Source organism: Pleuronectes platessa, chromosome 11 (assembly GCF_947347685.1).
Source record: "Pleuronectes platessa chromosome 11, fPlePla1.1, whole genome shotgun sequence".
Taxonomy (NCBI): domain Eukaryota; kingdom Metazoa; phylum Chordata; class Actinopteri; order Pleuronectiformes; family Pleuronectidae; genus Pleuronectes; species Pleuronectes platessa.
The window spans coordinates 16,254,074-16,274,459 of record NC_070636.1 but is presented as its reverse complement, the minus strand read 5'-3'; the positions used below and the strand labels follow the sequence as shown (position 1 = coordinate 16,274,459).

Sequence of the window (20,386 nt, the reverse complement as noted above, 5' to 3'; positions counted from 1 at the left end):
TCCGCTGTTGCCGAGCGACAGAGGAAGCTTCCCGAGCCTCGCTCCTCTCTCTGCGAACCCTTCATCTCCTCCGACCCACGCCATGGAGGTGACCATGGACCCGCTGTTTCTGGCCTGGAGCTATTCCAGGAGGCGGAAACTCCAACAGTGCTCGGACATCTGTACCAAAATATTACAAGACAGCCCATACGACCAGGTACCGTGCTGCCGTTAGCCCGGTTAGCCTAGCATGCTAGCGATTATCTAAGGTAAAGCCTGCTAACACTGGCAACCTGTAGCAACTGGACCGTAATCTCCATTAATCCCTGCGGTTAACCATGATTTAACTAAGATAATGTTGAATTGACTTCATGTATATCATGTGTATATATATTTATTACTGCTGCTGCACTTTACCTTTGATTTCTTCGGTCTGATGTCTTATTTTCTTTTTATTCTCTCCTCTCACTTGTATCCACATGCGTCCTCAACTTTCCTCTTTTGTCACTGCATGCCGTCTAAAGGATTCCTCCTTGTTTATCTCAGAGGTAACTTCACTGCTGACTGTTCCTCTCTGTCCTGTGTTTACATCCTCTGTCCCGTAGATAGTTCATCATGGGTCCTGACTGTGACATGGTATCCTGGTAGATGTGACACCCTAACCCTATTCTATACATGATTTAACAGTGTGTGTGTCTGTGTGTGTGTTACAGGCTGCCTGGGGCCTGAAAACTCGTGCCCTGACAGAGATGGTATACATAGACGAAGTTGAGGTCGACCAGGAGGGCATTGCTGAGATGATGCTGGATGAGAGCTCGATAGCTCAAGTTGCACGTGGGTCTAAACTCTTCTGCTGTTTCTCTTATTGAGCAAATTCTTATTCAATTGTTAAATTTGCAAGCTTGATAATGCCCGACCTTTCTTCTAGGACCGGGAACATCACTGAGGCTACCGGGAACAAGTCAGGGCGGAGGCCCCACAGCAGCTGTCAGGTACTGGCTGCTTGAAATTTTGCCATGAAATTTACCACGAGGTTAAAAGAAGCTTGATCAGATTTTATGATCCTTTTTTTTAATTCAAGGCCTATGACACAAGCCGGGCGTCCTATCACAGGGTTCGTGAGACCCAGCACACAATCAGGGCGCCCTGGGACAATGGAGCAGGCCATCAGAACTCCCCGCACTGCGAGCACTGCTCGGCCGGTCACGAGTGCTTCTGGTAGATTCATCCGTCTGGGAACGGTGAGTTAACAGGGCTGGGATTTTGCATGTGCATGTATCATGACTAATATATTCCCACTGTCCTACAACTGGCATTTTCATGTAGATTTTGAAAACTTTATTTATTGTGTTATACATTGTTCTGACCATGAGAAACACCTGAATCATAATTGAGCTTGGTATGTTGCCCGGCAGGCTTCAATGCTGACCAATCCAGAGGGACCATTTATTAACTTGTCAAGACTAAATCTGGCCAAGTATTCCCAAAAGCCCAACTTGTCCAGGGTAAGACTGAGAATGTAAAATGCAAAAATGAATTAAGATCATCACATTCTCTCAAATATCAAGTAAACATAATTTCCCTCCTCAGACACTGTTTGAGTACATCTTCCATCATGAAAACGATGTGAAAAATGTAAGTGGTGCATAAATTCACAGTACAAAGACAATTGGTTGTCATGTCATTGTCATGCACCAAACAAAGAAATACAATTTCTTCACCAGGCTTTAGATTTGGCTGCGCAAGCTACTGAACATGCTCAGTTCAAAGACTGGTGGTGGAAAGTTCAGCTTGGAAAATGTTACTACAGGCAAGTAAACATCCAAATAGTCTAAGCTCAGCATTTCTAGCATTTGTAAAAGTCTTCTTCTTATTGTTCGTCATGTTTGATGTTTTTGACCTCCGCAGGCTTGGCTTATATCGAGAAGCAGAAAAACAGTTTCGATCAGCTCTCAACCAACAAGAGGTGGTGGACACATTTCTCTATCTGGCAAAGGTAGTGTTGGAGATATCGGAGCCATACTTCGCATGTTGTTGCATGAGAAAAATATTCCTCCTTAACTGAGCGTTGATGAATGTAGAGGAAAACCTTGTGCGTGTGTATATTTTCTCTCAGGTTTACCAGCGTCTTGATCAACCAATAACAGCACTCAATCTTTTCAAGCAAGGCCTCGACCACTTCCCCGGTGAGGTCACCCTTTTAACAGGGATCGCTCGGATTCATGAGGTACAGCATGTCACCACGGTCACTACAATGCCCTCCACTAGCTCCCCCGTCAAGACACAACTGCCCAAAGAAAGAAATGAATAAGTAAAACGTGATATTCTTACAGGAGATGAACAACATTTCATCAGCCACAGAGTACTACAAAGACGTGCTGAAGCAGGACAACACTCACGTGGAGGCTATAGCGTGTATAGGCAGCAATCACTTCTATACTGATCAGCCAGAGGTCGCCCTGCGGTTCTACAGGTCAGTGTAACTGTCATGTATAATGTGTGCAATGTGATGTTACATTATAGGTAATAAGGAGCTGCATCCCACCTGTGATGCACTATGCGTCCCTCTGTTAGGCGGCTGCTCCAGATGGGGGTGTATAACTGCCAGCTGTACAACAACCTGGGCCTGTGCTGCTTCTACGCGCAGCAGTACGATATGACTCTGTCGTCCTTCGAGAGGGCTCTGGCCCTGGTGGACAATGATGAGGAGCAGGCTGATGTTTGGTACAACATAGGCCATGTGGCCGTGGTGAGTTAGCAAAACCAAATACAAAAATATCCCAGAATGCATAGTGAGTGCAGGGGCCATGCTCACAGTTAATACTAGAATGGAACTCAGTAGAGAGCATACCTCTGCCAAAGCCTGATAGACCCCATACATTTTCGCACAGGAATCCAAGAGTGATTGGACATAGTTCTAAAACTATTGAAGAAACATGTAAACTGTTTGATTCCCTACTGAGTCCACATGATCTCAGCTACACATTGATCGTGAAAAAGCCTACCCACTATGGAAACACGTTCAAATCTGGTAGATTCAGGTTCTTTTTTGAAACCGCACCAAATTGCACACACTCATAGATAAAAGTCCCCTAGATATGCTTGAATGTTTTTTCATCACGATCCATGACTTTCTTATTATCAAAACAATCTCCCAACATTTAGGTAGAATCTAATAAAAAGGGTTTGTAATCTTTTTTTTTACAGGGCATAGGGGACTTGACACTGGCCTACCAGTGTTTTAAGCTGTCTCTGGCTTTTAACAATGACCACGCTGAGGCCTACAACAACTTGGCTGTGCTGGAGTTACGCAAAGGTCGTATTGAGCAGGTGACGTCATAGCTTTTAGTCATACACAGCTTTTATTCCTCTGTTGAAATATGAGGTATGAGATCATGTTGCTTTAGACATTTAAGCACTCTAATGTGGTGTCTGCCATTATGAGAGGGCCATTAAATAATCAGCATTAATGTACTCTGTTTACCAGAAGATATTTCTCATATACGCTATTGATTATTTTTAAAATGCTTAAAAGAGCTGGGTGATAAATCTGTGTGGTATTAACATCATAATATGAGACAAGATATTATGAGATGTACAGTATTATACAGTACAAGTTCAAGCCAGATAGGTGGCGTCTATCAAGGGGTTGTAAATATAGTCATCTGGTACTGAGGCGGTGGGGCGAGATCTGCAGACACAAACTGCAAGGAGAAATGTTAGCAGGGTGTCATGTCCTACCCATAAAATGAAATGACTTTAAAAATACTCCTTTAATTTAAATTGTCATTGTTGTGAGGGTAAACATTTAAAAAAATATTCCTATCTTCAATCCAGTCTAAAGCCTTCCTACAGACAGCTGCATCCCTGGCCCCTCACATGTACGAGCCACACTTCAATCTCTCCATTCTCTCTGAAAAGGTATTTAGGTCTATTTATCTCTCTATCTACACTGTGCAGGGCTTAGAGAGACAGTAAACATCATGATGAAGTGATGTTTTTTGTCTGTGTGCAGATTGGAGACCTTCAGAGCAGCTACACCGCAGCTCAAAAGTCTGAGGATGCTTTTCCTGAGCACGTTGACACTCAGCAGCTTCTCAAGCAACTTCGGCAGCACTTTGCGGTGGTGTGAGCGTCAGCCGGCGGACGGCAGGCTTTGGCAGAGAGGTGTGAGATCAGAGACACTGTGCTTCACACACACCAAGCTATAACATGGAAGTCAACAAATGAGCATTAGCTTTTGTTTATTTATTAAATGGTACATACAGACCAAATTGCCAGTTTGTAAGTTTTACCTATGCTAGAGTGTAGTTCCCGTTGGAAACAGTGGGGCATTTTTGTCACGTTTGATCGTTTGATCCACAATCTGTTCATACGTACAGACGTCCTGGTCAGTGGTAGTTCTCTACATCTCAGGAAGTCCTTGTGGGGGATGTGAAGAGTGTGAAGAGGAACGATCACAGACATTTAAAGAACTCTTGACCTCCATTCAGTCCAGTTAATACCAAGGCTACTTCCACATTACTACATTTACGTCTTACATCCATACCGCTACAAAGGTTTTTAAGGCCCCTAAAACAGAGAAGTTTGAAACAATGCTGGCTATGTTTCACTTTGAAAACTCCCGCGTTGCAGTAAAGACGGGAAAAAATGTAGACATTTAGAAATGATGACGCAACTCAACTACCAGGGTTGAAGACCAAACATTACAAAACACTCACGTTCAGTAACAGTTCCAACTCATCCTCATCAGTCCGAGAAAAGAAATCCTGTCTTATCGATAAATGGTCACTAGCGTGTGTTTTAGGTGTGTTAGTATGATTGGAGATTATTACTGATACGGAGCTTAAATGCTGCTGTGGAGTGTAAATTAAAACAAAAAAATATTAGTTTGGATTTAGCCTATGTGGTTTTTATCATGTCTGTGGCATTTCAACATTAATTTAACAACTTACTGTTAGATAACTCTCCACGAGCTCTGCAAGAACTATATTTAATAATATCAAACATCATATGACATGTGGGAGGATATTGTCCTGATAAACTTTTAAACTTGTGCCCAGATGTGTATAGTGGTAACACACATGTACATAGACAAGGTAAAGATTTTATTTATTACAGTAAAATAAGTATCTTACATTTTATAGTTCATTTCTTAACTCAGGTGTGTATTTCAAAACCTTTCTTGCTATTTTGTATTCTCAACAAAATATTGATGCGATAATAAAAGGAACAATTTGGAAAATGTTTGAAGGTCTTTAAGGTGCAGTTAGTTGTTCTTTCAAACAATTACACTTGAATTAAACTTTGAAAAAAAGTTACATTAACTTATGTCATGTGGTTCCATTTCACAAATCCATTTCATGTGCATATTGCATGGAGCATCGTTCCAGGCCTTAAAGGGGTTGTTCCTGGGATACGTAGCTCCACAATCCTCATCGTTATCATTGTTGGGCTCGCCGTCGTTCCAGTATCTGAAATAAATGATGGGTTATTGAGCCGTAATATCTGCTCACTTTGTATTCCAAGACATTATTAAACATTTATTCATTTTAAGTTGAATAAATATGGAAATGTGATCTCACAACCATTTCTAACACTGAAAATGACAATATTCAACTCTTACGACTCAGTCAGTATTCTTCCATCCGGCCATTTCCAAATCGTTTCCTGATCCACATCGCTCAGTCCGATCCAGTAGGCACCCTGGTATATTGATCTCTCGGGATCATGATGACTTTTTATCAATTCAGTTATAGACACCTGAAAACACCGGTGATACATATACATACGCACACATTATTTTATTTTGTTAAGACCCATGCAACACAGTGCTGTTTTACTTCCCAAAAAAGAAAATATAAAGTAAATTTTTTTATTGCAAACATGGAAATGCAGATTTCGTCCGACTAAATGTTGAATCTTACGGTTTTTTCTGGGGTGTCTATCACTGCCAAGTCGCCTCCCAACTTCTGGCAGAACTGTCTGGCTTCTTTCCAACGTCTTTGTCTAGGGAGGTCATAGAATGGAAAGTAGTAACACCTAAGGTGCAGGAACATCCATCCCGGTTGACAGTGTCTGCAACCCATGCCTGAAATTGACAACATGGTGTGTTATGTAAGTTGCAAATCATCAGGGATTTGATAAACTGATAAATAAATACAGAAAAGCTCTCACTGAGTAGTGGTATGAGGGATTTCAACTCTGAGATTTCATCTTCAATTCTGTGAATCTGATTCTCGTAGTCTTTGGATCTTTTCGTGTGATGTTCAAGGTCCCACTGGAGTCGCTTCTGCTCACCCAGTTCTCTGTCCAGCTGCTTCTTGGCATCGATCTTATCTTGGATCGCAGCATTGTAACCCGCCTGCAGTTTGGCCACCTCACTGTGGATGTCTTTTATTGTTTGCTGCCCACCAGTGAGTTGGTTGTCTGGAGGTGGTGAGGACATAACGTTACAGCGGTTTCAGTTGAAAAGAATTGTAATCATCCTCTTAACACTTATACTGGCCTGCTGTGCAGTATAAATGAAAAAGGTGATCACGCATTTTTTTTAAATCATCAAACTTCATTCTCATCTCTTCATGCTTGATGTCTGTATTTGAAGTTCAAGCTTCAAACAAGTCATAAGTAACCAGGTTTTATTCAGGCCATCAACTCTAAGAAGACACTGAACAAGATCAGCATTCAGTTGTATATAAAACAAAGTCGATGAGAGGTGACTTACAATAGACTCCCAGGCCAATGTTAATGGCCAGAAGAATGACAGCCATCACTGCCAGGATCACTGTGAGCAGCCTGTAAGGATTCTGACTGGATCCATGCCTCTGCATGGACATGGACACTACACAGAGGAGTGGTGGATCAAGATCAGACATATGCAGACAGATGACAAAGGTGAAGGACTTTATCACTTACAGACAAAGTAAAGACACATAAAGAATGACATAGAAATGATTGCAGTACTGGGTTTCCAGCCCTATTTTACCTCTATGGCACTAATATCACAGGTTATTGTTGATGCACCCAGACGTTAGTTCACTTTTCATTTACTCTACCTTGCTGTTTGTCTTGGCTTGAGTAGAGAGGGTTCTCATCTGTGCCGGAGTCCTCTTCACAAATCAGTTTGTCAAATGTGGCAACAAAAGAGCTTGAACTTCCTTCGTCCGCCATTTTGACGAAGAGAAGAGAAGAGATGAAAAAAGTCCGACAGGGATTTTTCTTTTCCCAGAGAGATTATTTGTCAGGACATTGCCCTGTGTGTGTTTGTTTGTGTGTTTTTGTGTGTGTGTGTGTGTGTGTGTGTGTGTGTGTGTGTGTGTGTGTGTGTGTGTGTGTGTGTGTGTGTGTGTGTGTGTGTGTCTGTGTGTCTGTGTCTGTGTGTGTAATATTACAAACAGAAAATGAAGTTCATTTGTTAAATATTTACAGGGAGTGTAGACAATTTGAGAAGCAGTGTCTACCTGAACTGATCTGATTTTTTGAGAAATTAATCTTATTCCTTTTGTTTAGCAGAGTCACATATAAATCATTTCACTCACCATTAGTCAACAGAAATAACTCATTAGTTGCTTTATTCTTCATAGTTTCACCTGGTTTGTCAGTTCTGGGTATGGATTTCCAGGGAAAAAACAAGTTAATGAAATGTTACCGTGAGCCAGTGTGTACACGTCTTTCTATGGTTGTGAGGACCACTTCTGGTTTAAAACTAGATTTCGAAGAAAAATCCTTTTGCACAGTTTGTTGGTGAAAGACGACTGAATTTTTAATCGGTGTTGACAGTTGTTGAATAAAATGATTTAGTTGGTGAGCCTCAGATGTTCTCACTTGAATGTATGAGTTTATTACAACACAGATCTGTCGACAGAGAAGATTCTTGGTTCAATGTTTCTGCCAACAAGCAAATGAGAAGCCTTCTTTCTCAAGGTTCATCTCATCCCAATGCCAGAGACAGGATGGTAGCTCCCAGCACAAAACATAAACCACCCTAATCTAATGCATTCAAATTCCTTTACGTTTCTCATGCACAATATTAAAGATATCAAAAAATTCCCCGACACTAGAGCACCACCCATTTATCGTATGGCCAATCAAATCTGATGTGAGCATATCAACGGCACATTGGTATCACTGTTTGGTAAAAATACAATTTAACAGAATAAACTATGCAGAAAAGATGAACATTTATTTTTACATTTTATATCTATTTTTTTAATTCAAATTCTATATATTCGGCTTTATTTTTATTTTTTTTATTCATGACACTCTTTATATCATATAGATGTCAAATATCAAGTCTCTATTACATTTCTTTGTCATAAGGGAGTCAATGGTTCTTTGTCTCTGTATGTGGTACACTGGTGACCTATACGTTGCAGTATAGACGGGCAAAAATGTAAACATTTAGAAATGATGACACAACTCAACTACCAGTGGTGAAGACAAAATGTTACAAAACACTTACGTTCAGTAACAGTTCCAACTCATCATCATCAGTCCGAGAAAAAAAATCCTGTCTATCAATGAATGGTCACTAGCTTGTGTTTTTAGGTGTGTTAGTATGATTGGAGATTATTACTGATACGCAGCTAAAATGCTGCTGTGGATTAAAATTAAAACAAAAACATATTAGTTTGGATGTAGCCAATGTGGTTTTTATCATGTCTGTGGCATTTCAACATTAATGTAACAACTTACTGCTAGATAACTCTCCACATGCCGCTCTGCAAGAACTATATTTATTAATATCACATTTCATATTACATCTGTGAGGATATTGTCCTGATAAACCTCTAAACTTGTGCCCAGATGTGTATAGTGGTAACACACATGTACATAGACAAAGTTAAGATCTTATTTATTACAGTAAAATAAGTATCTTACATTTTATAGTTAATTTCTTATCTCAGGTGTGTATTTCAAAACCTTTCTTGCTATTTTGAATTCTCAACAAAATATTTATGCGACGATAAAAGGAACAATTTGGAAGATGTGTGAAGGTCTTTAAGGTGCAGTTAGTTGTTCTTTCAAACAATTACACTTGAATTCTACCTTGAAAAAGGTTACATTAAATCATGTCATGTGGTTCCATTTCACAAATCCATTTCAGGTGGTAATTGCATGGAGCATCGTTCCAGGCCTTAAAGGGGTTGTTCCTGGGATACGTAGCTCCACAATCCTCATTGCTCTGATCGTTGGGCTCGCCGTCGTACCAGTATCTGAAACACATGACAGGTTATTGAGCCGTAATATCTGGTCACTTTGTATTCAAATACAATATTGATCATTTATTCATTTTAATTTGTATAAATATGTAAGTGTACTCTCACAACCATTTCTAACACTGAAAATGACAATATTCAACTCTTACGACTCAGTCAGTATTCTTCCATCCGGCCATTTCCAAATGTTTTCCTCATCCACATCGCTCAGTCCGATCCAGAAGCCATTCTGGTATATTGATCTCTCGGGATCATGATTACTTTTTATCAATTTAGTTATAGACACCTGAAAACACCGGTGATACATATACATACGCATACATTAATTAATTTAGTCAAGACCCATACAACACAGTGCTGTTTTACTGCCCAAAAAAAGATAACATATAGTGGAGAAAAAATTATTATTGCAAACATGGAAATGCAGATTTCGTCCGACTAAATGTTGAATCTTACGGTTTTTTCTGGGGTGTCTATCACTGCCAAGTCGCCTCCCAACTTCTGACAGAACTGTCTGGCGTCATTCCAGGATCTTTGTTTAAGGGTTACAGAGAAAGGAAAGTAGTAACACCTAAGGTGCAGGAACATCCATCCCGGTTGACAGTGTCTGCAACTCATGCCTGGAATTGACAACATGGTGTGTTATGTAAGTTGCAAATCATCAGGGATTTGATAAACTGATAAATAAATATAGAAAAGCTCTCACTGAGTAGTGGTATGAGGGATTTCAACTCTGAGATTTCATCTTCAATTCTGTGAATCTGATTCTCGTAGTCTTTGGATCTTCTGGTCTGATGTTCAAGCTCCCACTGGAGTCGCTGCTGCTCACCCAGTTCTCTGTCCAGCTGCTTCTTGGCATCGATCCTTTTCAGGATCGCAGCATTGTAACCCGCCTGCAGTTTGGCCACCTCACTGTGGATGTCTTTTATTGTTTGCTGCCCACCAGTGAGTTGGTTGTCTGGAGGTGGTGAGGACATAACGTTACATAGTTTTCATTTGAAAATAATTGCAATCATTCTCTTAACACTTATACTGGCCTGCTGTGCAGTACAAATGAAAAAGGTGATCAGGCATGTTTTTCTAACAGATTGAATCATCAAACTTCATTCTCATCTCTTCATGCTCGATGTCTGTATTTGAAGTTCAAGCTTCAAACAAGTCATAAGTAACCAGGATTTATTCAGGCCATCAACTCTAAGAAGACACTGAACAACATCAGCATTCAGCAGCATATAGGTAATATATTAAGTTTCCTCTGAGCTGTGGTTTGTTCTGTCTCAACTCCTGAGGAAAATATCTGGCTGCAAAATACTGCATGTTCACCAGCTGTAGTCACTGTCTGACTACAGCTGGTGAACAGGGAGTATTTTGGTGTGTTGGTGCTGTTTCCTGCTGCAGATTGAAACAAAGTCGATGAGAGGTGACTTACAATAGACTCCCAGGCCAATGTTAATGGCCACAAGAATGACAGCCATCACTGCCAGGATCACTGTGAGCAGCCTGTAAGGATTCTGACTGGATCCATGCCTCTGCATGGACATGGACACTACACAGAGGAGAGTGGATCAAGATAAGACATATGCAGACAGATGACAAAGGTGAAGGACTCTATCACTTACAGACAAAGTAAGGACACATAAATAATGACATAGAAATGAGTGCAGTACTGGGTTTCCAGCCCTATTTTACCTCTATGGCACTAATATCACAGGTTATTGTTGATGTACCCAGACGTTAGTTCACTTATCATTTACTCTACCTTGCTGTTTGTCTTGGCTTGAGTAGAGAGGGTTCTCATCTGTGCCGGAGTCCTCTTCACAAATCAGTTTGTCAAATGTGGCAACAAAAGAGCTTGAACTTCCTTCGTCCGCCATTTTGACGAAGAGAAGAGAAGAGATGGAAGAGTCTTTTTTTCCTGGAGAGTTTATTTGTCAGGACATTGCCCTGTGTGTGTGTGTGTGTGTGTGTGTGTGTGTGTGTGTCGAGTGCGCAACTTTACAAACAGAAAATGAAGTTCATTTGTTAAATATTTACAGGGAGTACAGACAATTTGAGAAGCTGTATCTACCTGATCTGAGTTTTTGAGACATTAATCTTATTCCTTTTGTTTAGCAGAGTCACATATAAATCATTTCACTCACCATTAGTCAACAGAAATAACTTATTAGTTGCTTTATTCTTCATAGTTTCACCTGGTTTCTCAGTTCTGTGTATGGACTTCCAGGGAAGCAACAAGTTAATGAAATGTTACCGTGAGCCAGTGTGTACACGTCTTTCTACGGTTGTGAGGACCACTTCTAGATTAAAACTAGATGATGAAGAAAAACCCTTTTGCACAGATGGTTGGTGAAAAACAGCAGAATTCTTTATCAGTTTTCACAGTTTTTGAATAAAATTATTTACTTGGTGAGCCTCAGTTGTTCCCACTTGAATATATGAGTTTATTACAACATAGATCTGTCGACAGAGAAGATTCTTGGTCCAATGTTCCTGCCAACAGGCAAACGAGAAGCCTTCTGTCTCAAGGTTCATCTCATCCCAATGCCAGAGACAGGATGGTAGCTCCCAGCACAAAACATAAACCACCCTAATCTAATGCATTCAAATTCCTTTACGTTTCTCATTAGAATTAGGTTTAGCTTAGGGTTACTGTAAGGGTCCCACTGAAAGACCCATACGGTCGGGCATAGTTATTTTTGATAGCAAAAAGGAGTAGAACTATAGAAAAATGTGTGTGTGTGTGTGTGTGTGTTCTGTTTATTGTACACCAGCAGTGCACACAACATGGATCTCCTGTATCAAGCTGCAGTTTATTTATTGTAATAAGTTTACAAACACGCAAACAATTTATTCTGATATCGTGATTTCCCCTTGAGGGACATGGTGGTTACTTTGGCTCCATCTCACAAATCCAGTCAAGCAGGTGGACTTTACAGTTTCCATTAAGCCATGTCTTCCTGGTCTCCGAAGATTGAAAAGAAGCACCACAGTTCCCTCTCTGATCTCCACTGTAGCTGGGCTGGCCATCTCTCCAGAACCTGGGACAAACCAAAAGTCAATGTACCATTGTATTTGTTCGTCATGACGTTGGAAATTCAAACCTCAGTCTGCGACGTGCTTACATCGTCTCCACCTCAGTCACATTGTTGACCCACACCCAGGTCCCGTTGGCCACTACATCATTGAGGCCCATCCAGAAGCTGTTCTTCCACCAAGGATAGTAGAGTGTGGGCTGCTGTGGGAGGTTTTCATTCAAAAGAATCTAAACGAACACAAGAAGTTATGTTTCACCCCTGTCTGTTTGTTTGTCAGCAAGATTACACAAAAACTATTGGACGGACAAACACTTGTTGGAAGGATGCAGTATGTGTCAGGAGAGATTATTTTTTCTTCATTTACTTTAACATTGCGTTTTCAACATCTCTCTGTAAATGTAAATGTAAGGGCCAGATTGATATACTAATACATTGTTAAGAAGATAGTCTATGCAGCTTCAATCTCAGAGAAGTATTTATAATGTAAAACCAATTTTTCAGGAGCTTCGAAGCCTCTGCAAGGCCACACAGGTGTTTTCTCATTAGACCACTGGACACTGAGTTTTGATCATCCATAAATGAAGAGCCAAAATATCCCGGATACAAAAGGAAGCTGGGTTTATGACCGATACTACAGCCAGCCAGCAGGGGGCCAACAAGAGGTTTTGGCCTCGCTTTTGGGGGGCTGTCATGTCTTGCATCTTTATATACAGGGGTTCTCCTATTGATGTTATTGCACCCATTTGGACGGGAGGACTTATTGACCTCTCATCATTCTCATAGGTTCTTAGCGGTTTGTGTGGAGAGTGATGCAAGTCATCTAAAATGTGTGTGTGTGTGTGTGTGTGTGTGTGTGAATTTCCTTTTCTATATTTGCCCCACCTGCTCCTCCAAGTTATTGATCACAACAAGATCACTCCCTCGTCCCATACAGTCTGCTCTGCTTTCAGGCCAGTTCCTCCTGCCAATGGACTCGCGTTTGGAAAAATAATAGCAGGATGATTTGAGAAATACCCATCTTTGTGGGCACCTGCCACAGGTTTCCTCTGTTGCAACAAGAGATTCAAAAAAGTGGAAAATGTGTTGTTATTGGTCATTTGTTGATATTATCAAAAAATCCAGTTAGTGATGTAAAATGCATTAACTGGATGTCTTTTCCAGGACAGATGACGGTCTGCCTTACCTAGAGCAGTTTTGTTGGTCTTTAGATTTGCCTTCTGTATCTCTTGAGTCTCAATATTTCTCTGATGGACATCCATGACAATCTTCTGCTGCTTCACTTGCAGCATCAGATGCATTTGGTTGGCACGCTCTCTAACTAAAGCTGCCTGGCTCTCCAATTTGGCTCTGATCATTTCACTGTGGTCCCTCCTGAGATAGTTTAGCTCAATGGTAAAGGGCAAAGCAGCAGAGTGGGGAGCCAGGAGATCTTTGGCTTTGGCACCTTAGGCGTGGGATAACAAAAGAAGAACTGTGGCAAAAACTGGTGTGAAGTCAAAGTACGTTATTTTTTGAGAGTGTCCAAGACATTCAGCTGCAGGTTCGATGATGTGACCTCAAAGTTGATCACAATCCAAGGCCAAATGTGTCTGGTACAAAGTATACTTTTGAGCTACTTTAAAGTTTCAGTTTGCAGGATCTAGTGCAGGGGAGGGCAAACTTTTTGACTCGTTGGCCACAATGGGTTCTTAAATTTGACAGAGGGGCCGGGCCAGGACCAGATGGATGGAGTGTTTTTGTGAACTAATATAAATGACATGGAAAAATCATTACATGGAAGGATTGGCCTTTAACAAGTAGCAAAGCCTTTATTTGCAAGGCAATTTAACAAAAACTCCCCTTCGGAGAAAGGCTTGCTAGCCTTTGCTATTTCGAATGCCACCAAAAAACTTGCCTTGGCAGTTGACTCTTGAATTGCAGTTTGTCGGTGAAAAAAATGTTGCTGAGTCTGTAAATGAGCCGCCAACCTCTGAGCCGTAGCCGCCCGTTCTTGAGTTCACTTCTTGCTAGCGTAGTTAGCATGCTTCGTAGAAAAAGAACGGCTGATGTTGTACTCAGTGAAAAAGAATTTTGTTGTCCACTCCGTACTAAACACTCGGCACTCATTGTCCCCTTTTCGTTTCCTTGATCCGCTCATTTTACATAAGGGCTCATAGGTCAAAGCAAAAAAGTGAAGGGAGATCATGTGCCCTTTCCAGCTCTATACACCACACTCCCGGTCAAATTTAATTTAGCTGGCGCTTTTATCCAAAGCGACTTACAATAAGTGCATTCAACCCCGAGGGTACAAACCCAGAACAACAAGAAGCAAGAAAGTACAATTTTTTCAAAAATAAAGCAAAACTACAAAGTGATATAAGTAAGTACCATTTAAGTGCTACTAAATTGCTACTACTTTTTTTTTTTTTATAAATATTTTTTTTAATATTTGGACAAGTTCGGCGGGCCGGATTAAAACGTTGGGCCGTACTTTGCCCATGTCTGATCTAGTGGCATCTAATGGTGAAGTTGCATTGTGCAGCTGAATACCCCTCACCTCACTCTCTCCTTCCAAACGCGAATGAGAACCTGTGGTAACCTTCAGTTGTCATAAAAACTCAAAAGGTGTTTAGTTTGTCCAGTCTGGGCTTATGTATAAAACATGGCGGCCTTCGTAGAGAGGACCCACTGCCGATGTAAATATAAAGTATATAAATATAAATTCTAGTGTAAAGAAAACAACAATTCATACAATTTAGGTGGTTGCACACTTGTGAAATCGTCACTAGGATTATTTTATACTCAATTTCTGCCAATAGATCCCTTTTACCTCAATCTTACATGCTGAACCTTTAAGTTCTGACATTGTGTTTGTTATGGCCAACACCATGATGAGCACAGAGGGAGTTACCACTTAGATTCAGATCAGAAAGACCGTTCTTCCAAATCCTCACCTCCAAGGTTATGAGGTACAAGGATAAATGACAGAAGTATAAATAAAAAAAGATAATACAAAATAAATGTGAGATACATTACAAATATATGTAAGAATAAATTGATGTAGAAATAGATAAATAAATATATAATTTGATGGTTAGACAAATACCTCTACACCACATTAAACTAAGGTCCTCAAGAAAAGAAACTGCGGATTTAATTTATGTCCATGATTAGTAATATAGTCTTACACATTATAATTTAATATTTTGATTTTGTATGAGGCCACCTCTATTCATCAGATACAATCAGCAGTTCCTTGTGAAATCTCATACTTACAATAGATCCCAATGAAAACGGCAGCAATCAGCAGAAGAGCGTTCAGCAGACCCAGACTCAGCGCGACCAGTCGGCACCGTAGGGACACAGATCCACCTCCCTTTGTGAGCGCACCTTGGAAAATGTTGCTCTGAATTTAAACCTTTAAAAAATATCTGTCTTCACAGACAGATATTATCACAGGGCCATTTTACCTACTGAAAGGTTACAGGAGAATATTTTAAATAACGACCATTTTAGTTTTTAAGATAGTAATAGAACAAATATTACATCTAAAATAGAGGTCACTGAATGAGCTGAGGTTAGACTGCAGGCTCAGTTTCGGAGAGTAAACGACTCTGTGGTTGAAAATAATTCAGATATAGAGTGGGTCAGAAGATTTGAACTTAAATTGAGATGTACCTTGTCCAGATCCTTGATGGTGAGAGCGCCAAACTCCATCTGTGCTGTCATGTGACATTTCCTCCTCTGGTTCTGACCACGACTGAGAGTTCTCCAGTTTACTGGTGAAGTAGTGACGAATGCTCTGTTTGTCTCCTGCTTGTACCAGTGATAAGGCGTGTGTGTGTGTCCGTGTGTGTGTGTGTGTGTGTGTGTGTGTGTGTGTGTGTGTGTGTGTGTGTGTGTGTGTGTGTGTGTGTGTGTGTGTGTGTGTGTGTGTGTGTGTGTGTGTGTGTGTGTGTGTGTTTGTTTGAACCCTGGTCGGAATGCCTTTGTGTAACTGGATTACATTTGGTAAAATATCAGACTTGCCACAGGCCCTTACCAGTACATGCAAATATTGCACCACATGTGACCTAGGACACACTACAACCACACAGCACTTATCAGTTCAAGATTATAATCATTATTTTGACATGTTAACAGGAAAAGAAGAGTCAGATACAACCTTCACACAATTTAGGCCATGATATGTTGTTACATCACATGATTTACAAAACATTGAAACAATTTCAGAACCCCATCACGGTTTCAAAATAACCTTTACACCTTAAAACACCTTAAAAGGGATAATGATGATGAATCTTAAGCTCGTGACCCCCATTGGCTCCGGGGCCCTGGGTACTTCGATCATTGTGCATGACCAAAGCAGTGATTTGATAAAGACTGTAACAGAGATAGGAGATGTCTAAAAGTTAGTAAAGTGGAGTTAACCCTCTATGCAAACATTTGAGCTTGCACGCCAGCGCAACACAAACACACTATTAATTCACAGCGGTTGGTTCTTTTTCACAAATCCATTTCCGTCCACTTCCACATCCAGTGGTTTTCCAAGCCTTGAAGAAGTTTTCTCTGGGATACACTATACCACAGATCTCACCGCCGGAATCATTTGGCTCCAAATCCTCCCAGTACCTGGAGAAAACCATAGGTTAGTCTACGGTGGCGCAGCGCCGAATCTGACACCTGGGGCAAAGTGGTGCCATGCCCAGTTCATCTTTTCTAGTTTCAGATCTACACACATCTCATTTTCCACCCAGTGGCCCTGACCCCACCTCTTAGAATGAGGTCAGGTGCATTGTTGGCCCATTGTTATAGTGAGACAGTGTAAAATTACGTTAGTGGTGCATCATTTCACTGTTGTTTTATGAATGCATTATTAACATAGTAACATGCACCTTCATAAGTGGGGGCATGCCATATGACACTTGTTAAACACAGATAATCTGCTTGTGTGCAAAGTAAAATGGTTCCTCTGCAGAGAATTGTTCTATTTTACTGTGTGGCAAATCCACCCTTATAATAGACTTGGGTGTATATACACCTGACTTTAAAAGGGAATGGGACAGGCCTCTCTGATTTTTTTGGTGCATATTATTCAATTATTATGCCAAAAATACACTAAAATGAATCTGCCCCAAATTCATTTGTGGCGCATACTTTAAATCATACACTTAAAATGTGAAAATAGAGCTCATAGTATTTGCTTTGTGTCCACAACTACAGGAAATTCTGTCATTTCGTGTTGTAATGCATGAACTTTTGTAACCAGTAAACTTTAAGACCTGGTCTCCATCCTATAAACTAGTCATTCATCATCATATGGTATAACTAACATTGCATTATTACAACATAAAAAATCTACCACTGCCTGATTGGGGTATATACAACATGAATGTAGGGTAGGCATTACCCCTCCGATGCTTTTCCCCACCCCAGTGTTCTTGGTGGCCAATCACCTGTAGTAAAACAACTTCAACTTGAAGTCAATTGTGACCTCTTCTTCCGACCTAATAAAACAACAGAAAAATCGAAAAGTCCCTCCATACTGCTGGTGTGGTGTCATCCAAGTGCGCTAAAGCCCTGACATTCATGTTTGACTAGAAACTAGGTCATTTACACCATGTTTTAGGCCTAAAGGTCGACCGGAAGTGGCGATGCTAGCAGACTTAGCCACACAAACGTGCCTCCGTTGAGGATATCAGAAGACATTGAGGCCTAAAACATGGTGAAAATGAGGCCATTTTGAGTCTAATGTGAATGTCGGCGCTTGCAGACACTTGGATGACACCATACGAGCAGTATCGAGGGATTTTTTGTCTTTTTTTTTCTTTTGTTTTATTACATCTGATGAAGGACTCACTTGACTTCAACTTTATTGGATCCTGCTCTAACTAAGTTTACCACTGGACTTAAACACTTTGCCCACCCCTCAATTAGCATAGTGTTGGGAAGATTATGAGTGAATATGTTTTTCGGTGAACTATCCCTTTAAGGCTATATTGTGGCAACAGACAGTTCAGACAAGTTTATGTTGTTTGTTTTTAAGGTACAGCAGGTAAAATACCAGCCCTTCTTGTGCCAACCAATCATGCAGGAGAAAACTTTCAAGTTGGAATTTGCGGGTGGCTTCCAGAAATAAACCCAGCTGTGGGATGTTATATTTCGAATATCTGCCACCTGTTTTCATACATTTCTACAGTGTCAAAGATATTTAACATTTACCCTTCAGCCAATGATGTTCCGTCCCACCATTTCCAAATCTTTTCCTCACGGATAAGCCTCAGTCCGATCCAGAAAGTATCGGGGGTTGGAGAGCCTCGATATTGATTTTGCAAAGCATTTACAGTTGAATTCTAACAAATGAGAAATATAAACAGAATTTACAAGAAATATTTCATTCTTTAAGTTTGTTATTTTATATTTGCAGAGAAATAATAAGAAACCTCTTTGTCTTTGCTGTCTATGATCACAAGATCGCCGCCATCGTCCTGGCAGAACTGTCTGGCTTTTTGCCAGCTCCTGGCTCCATCCCGTTGTGAGTAAGAAAAGTAATAACATGCTGAGTTCACGAAAACCCATCCCATTGGACAGTATCTGCAGCTATTACCTGCAGTTTAAAAAAAAAATAACAATGAATAACACACTCATAAACATGTAAACGAACAAAAAAAACATATTATTGCCTCTTCAATAAGATATACAATAAGAGCAACAAAAAAAAAGCAGCTCACGGAGGACTGGTATCTGGGATTTCATTGATGCAATGGACACTGTCATTTCATCAATCTCTGTTTCAAAGCCACTTTTAATTCTTTGCTGGTGTTCAAGCTCCCAGTTGGTTGGTCTCTGACGACTCATCTCATTGTCCAGCTGGTGCCTGGCGTCCGACATGGTCTTGATCGCAGTCTTGTAAGTGTCTTGCAGTTTGTTCAACTCGTTTTCAATGCGTTCCACATCATTAGTTGTCAGGTGGGTATCTGTAAGTTTGCTGTCTGTAAGCGTTGAAGACAAGACGTGTTAAACCGGTTGTTCTCAAACTTTTTCTGTCATGCCCCACTTTGGAGCTAGAATATTTTTCATGCCCCAGACACTCCCCTGACCCAACAAAATTATGACAAAATGAGCCAGGTTTACTTACTACATAACATGAACATTAAATTCACATCACCTCAATTTCTGATGTGCAAATTAAAAAACCTTTTTCAAACAACTTTTTCTGATATTTGTTGCTGTTTTCAATTTATGAGTTATTTAACAGTAGTAAGGTTATTATAAGGGTTTTCATGCAAAGAGATTTTAGCTTTTTTTGCCTCTCAAATCTGACTAATATATAACATACGATAGATTCATTGACAACTCAGACAACTTTCACGAACATTGACTCACAGTGCACTCCGAGGCTGATATCAACTATCAGTAGAACAGCAGCGAGTATCGCCAGGCTCAGTACAGCCTGTCTGTCGTGTCGTCCAGGTGCCATGTGGAGCATAGACACTAGACAGAAATAATGAATACAAATAAATCCAGGCACTCTATACTAGAGTGGTTCTAAAAACATTCATTTTGATTCATGCTGTTGTGCTCATTAAATCCCATACATACGTTATTATTTAGCCTTTATGTTAATGAACTGTTCGAACTATTCAAATCATTCACCACATGTTTTTAATATCTACATATCTCCACAGCTCTATGTGAGATGCAACATTATAGACTGAAATAGAATCAGAAACTTCTTTATGTCAATAATTACTTACTCTACCTTGTCGCCTCTTTTTATTGGAGTTGAGGTGAGGGGGATACTCTTCCTCGTCGTGCAAGTCCTCTTGATAAATTGGCGTCTCGAATTCATCATCGCAATCTCCACTCGCGTTTCCTTTCACCTCCATCCTGACAGTTGAGACGTGAGAGAGGATTTGTCGCTGCTCTGTGTCGACACCACCGGTCCTCGCCAATGCTGAGTTCATCGATAATAAAGACATTTGAATTTGATGTTATGCAATGAGAGAAGTGAAACTTGATGAATTATATCATTTTTTACTTGTGAAATAATTCCAGGAAAACACTCCAGAGGCCTCGTCCAGAATTGTACTGAATAATACTGAATCATATCAACAGGCGTCTCCTCATGTGTGTTTTCCGGAGACATGCTGGTGTCCAAGCTGGAAACTCTAT

The 20,386-nt window shown here is 40.4% G+C and overlaps 5 protein-coding genes across 7 annotated transcripts; 1 reads left to right on the top strand and 4 right to left on the bottom strand.

The window, feature by feature from the left end:
- The first annotated feature begins 17 nt into the window (after nt 1-17).
- ttc8 (tetratricopeptide repeat domain 8) lies at nt 18-5,284 on the top strand. The gene is made up of 14 exons (XM_053434742.1): nt 18-196; nt 693-813; nt 908-971; nt 1,061-1,220; nt 1,395-1,484; nt 1,570-1,614; nt 1,704-1,789; nt 1,888-1,975; nt 2,096-2,206; nt 2,313-2,452; nt 2,554-2,728; nt 3,187-3,309; nt 3,817-3,900; nt 3,995-5,284. The coding sequence occupies exons 1-14, from the start codon at nt 83-85 to the stop codon at nt 4,109-4,111; spliced, it is 1,518 nt and encodes a 505-aa protein (XP_053290717.1). The 5' UTR covers nt 18-82; the 3' UTR covers nt 4,112-5,284.
- Nucleotides 5,075-7,257, bottom strand: LOC128450980 (CD209 antigen). Its single transcript, XM_053434745.1, has 6 exons — nt 7,035-7,257; nt 6,704-6,820; nt 6,157-6,408; nt 5,907-6,070; nt 5,606-5,742; nt 5,075-5,453 (listed from the first exon to the last, which is right to left on the bottom strand). The coding sequence occupies exons 1-6, from the start codon at nt 7,147-7,149 to the stop codon at nt 5,303-5,305; spliced, it is 936 nt and encodes a 311-aa protein (XP_053290720.1). The 5' UTR covers nt 7,150-7,257; the 3' UTR covers nt 5,075-5,302.
- Nucleotides 7,258-8,695: 1,438 nt separating this feature from the next.
- On the bottom strand, nt 8,696-11,167 carry LOC128450979 (CD209 antigen). The gene is made up of 6 exons (XM_053434744.1): nt 10,957-11,167; nt 10,627-10,743; nt 9,904-10,155; nt 9,654-9,817; nt 9,347-9,483; nt 8,696-9,194 (listed from the first exon to the last, which is right to left on the bottom strand). Exons 1-6 carry the CDS (start codon nt 11,069-11,071, stop codon nt 9,044-9,046), a joined length of 936 nt encoding a protein of 311 aa, XP_053290719.1. The 5' UTR covers nt 11,072-11,167; the 3' UTR covers nt 8,696-9,043.
- An 821-nt stretch (nt 11,168-11,988) lies between these two features.
- On the bottom strand, nt 11,989-16,076 carry LOC128450981 (CD209 antigen-like protein E). Of its 3 annotated transcripts, none has more exons than XM_053434747.1 (6): nt 15,890-16,076; nt 15,488-15,601; nt 13,416-13,676; nt 13,115-13,278; nt 12,320-12,459; nt 11,989-12,235 (listed from the first exon to the last, which is right to left on the bottom strand). In XM_053434747.1, the coding sequence occupies exons 1-6, from the start codon at nt 15,945-15,947 to the stop codon at nt 12,085-12,087; spliced, it is 888 nt and encodes a 295-aa protein (XP_053290722.1). In that variant the 5' UTR covers nt 15,948-16,076; the 3' UTR covers nt 11,989-12,084. The 3 variants fall into 3 exon arrangements, with proteins under 3 accessions (XP_053290722.1, XP_053290723.1, XP_053290721.1); XM_053434748.1 differs by having other exon boundaries at nt 15,488-15,587; nt 15,890-16,042; XM_053434746.1 differs by having other exon boundaries at nt 15,488-15,617; nt 15,890-16,018.
- A 235-nt stretch (nt 16,077-16,311) lies between these two features.
- LOC128450978 (C-type lectin domain family 12 member B) lies at nt 16,312-20,194 on the bottom strand. Its single transcript, XM_053434743.1, has 6 exons — nt 19,974-20,194; nt 19,598-19,705; nt 18,943-19,203; nt 18,655-18,818; nt 18,434-18,564; nt 16,312-16,843 (listed from the first exon to the last, which is right to left on the bottom strand). The coding sequence occupies exons 1-6, from the start codon at nt 20,191-20,193 to the stop codon at nt 16,693-16,695; spliced, it is 1,035 nt and encodes a 344-aa protein (XP_053290718.1). The 5' UTR covers nt 20,194; the 3' UTR covers nt 16,312-16,692.
- Between the last annotated feature and the right edge of the window lie 192 nt (nt 20,195-20,386).